The sequence below is a fragment of the Olea europaea genome, chromosome 3 (assembly GCF_002742605.1).
Source record: "Olea europaea var. sylvestris chromosome 3, O_europaea_v1, whole genome shotgun sequence".
Lineage (NCBI taxonomy): Eukaryota > Viridiplantae > Streptophyta > Magnoliopsida > Lamiales > Oleaceae > Olea > Olea europaea.
Genome location: NC_036239.1, coordinates 4,687,873 through 4,690,132, shown reverse-complemented (window position 1 = coordinate 4,690,132; position 2,260 = coordinate 4,687,873). Strand labels below are relative to the sequence as shown.

The window sequence follows — 2,260 nt, the reverse complement described above, 5'->3', positions numbered from 1 at the left end:
TTCAGACGAAGACACAAGGAACACAAACAAAAATAGCAACATCAAATAGCTGACAATTAACAAATCCATATTCCTATTCAGCCGATTGGGCAAATGGCCGCAAGAGGAACAACAGCATGAACAAAGGGAAATAAATGAAGGGGATTTGCCAGTATCAATGTTCTTGACACCTATAGCAGCACCCATGCGCTCCAGTATCGTGTATCCAGATTTTGGGGTGAATAACTTTCAGATCAGGCCAAATTAGATTAACTTGATGAGCAACGCCCTGCAATTCTACGGGCTACCTCAAGAGAATCCAAACACGCATATTTCTAGATTTCTCAGAAACTATCAGAACTTTCATGCTCCGAGAGTCAATGAAGATGCTATTAAACTACAACTATTCCCATTTACATTGAGAGATGCTGCATTGGAGTGGTTAGATGCTGAGCCTCACGCTAGCATTAATACATGGGAAGAACTAATCAGGAAGTTCTGTAATAAATTTTTCCCACCGACGAGGGTAGCTAAAATCAGATTAGAAATTCAGACTTTTCAACAAAAAGAGGGAGAAAGCTATCACGAAGCATGGAATAGGTTTAATTAGTTGATGAGAAAATGCCCAAACCATGGAATTACTATAGGTAATCAAGTGCAGTACTTCTACACTGGACTTACACCACTGTCAAAATCTCAAGTCGATGCCTCAGCTGGAGGATCAATTATAGGAAAATCTGTGCAGCAAACCATGGAACTGTTTGAGTTGATTGCCACTACACATTCCATGTGCTCATCAGAAAGAGTGGCGCCACTGAAGACAGGAGGAATGTATGAGTTAGACAGCGCAGCAGCTACCAACGTCCAAATAGTGGCATTGACAAAACAAGTGGAGTTATTGGTGAAATCACAAACGAAAAGAGCACATGCAATGACAGCTAGTCCATCATGCGAGAACTGCGGGGCTAATCATCTGACAGAAAACTGCACATCTATAGGCTATCCCGACGAGCAGGTCAATTTCATTCAGAATGGGTCTCGAAATTTTAACCCATTTGCTCAAACATACAACCCAGGATGGAGACAACATCCAAATTTCAGATGGTCGAATAATCAACAAGGGAACAGTTCAAATAATACCCAACAGGAGAAAAAACCAAGCTTGGGGGAGATGTTCAACCAGTATATACAGAAGACTGACAAGGTGTTTCAGCAGATTGACACTAATTTTCAGAATCAGCAAGCATCAATCAAGAAGTTGGAAACACAAATTGGTCAGATAGCTCAACAACTTGCAGAACGCTCACAAGGGACATTGTCAAGCAATACAATGGTCAATCCAAAAGAGCAAGTACAAGCTATTACTACCAGGAGTGGGGTGCAACTTCCAGAAATACATGTGAAGAGACCTGAGCGAAAAGAAATGGAAATAATGGGTGAAGAGGCTGGGAAAGAAGTAGAGTTTGAACAACCAACTGACAAGGAAAACGAAAGGAAGGAAACACCTGCAGAAAGAGCACCCAGCCCCGTGAAGGCTTATGTGCAACCAATTCCATTCCCTCAAAGGTTACAAAGAAAGAAGTTGGATAATCAGTTTGCTAAGTTTGTGGAGATTTTCAAGAAACTGCACATCCATATTCCTTTTGCAGACGCAATTGCCCAAATGCTCAGCTATGCAAAATTCTTGAAAGAGATCCTATCTAACAAAAGGAAGCTGGAAGAACATGAGACCGTATGCTTGAATGAGGAGTGCAGTGCAATACTATTGAGAAAGTTACCTCCTAAGCTAAAAGACCCAGGGAGTTTCACTATACCTTGCACAATTGGTTCTAATTTCTTTAAACATTCTTTATGTGATTTAGGTGCCAGTGTTAATTTGATGACTCTCTCTGTTTACAGGTCTCTTGGATTAGGAGAAGCAAAACCTACAACAATCTCTTTGCAACTGGCCGACAGATCGATCAAATGACCAAAGGGAATTATTGAAGATGTGCTGGTTAAAGTCGACAAATTTATTTTTCCGGCCGATTTCATCATTTTGGACATGGAAGAGGACTCAAATATTCCTCTGATCTTGGGAAGACCGTTCTTGGCTACTGGGAGAGCATTGATTGATGTGTATGATGGAAAAATGATTCTTCGAGTGGATAATGAGCAAGTCATATTCAACGTGTTCAAGGCAATGAAACACCCATTGACTTCCGACACTTGCTACCAAGTTGATGTTCTTGAAGAGCTTGTGGCGGATACATTTGATATAGAGCATCACACAAATCTTTGT

At 40.9% G+C, this 2,260-nt stretch overlaps 1 protein-coding gene across 1 annotated transcript; it reads left to right on the top strand.

Annotated features, from left to right (window-relative positions):
- Positions 1-256: 256 nt before the first annotated feature.
- LOC111377359 lies at positions 257-1,948 on the top strand. The gene is made up of 3 exons (XM_023000443.1): positions 257-505; positions 641-1,781; positions 1,842-1,948. The coding sequence occupies exons 1-3, from the start codon at positions 257-259 to the stop codon at positions 1,946-1,948; spliced, it is 1,497 nt and encodes a 498-aa protein (XP_022856211.1).
- The last annotated feature ends 312 nt before the right edge of the window (positions 1,949-2,260 follow it).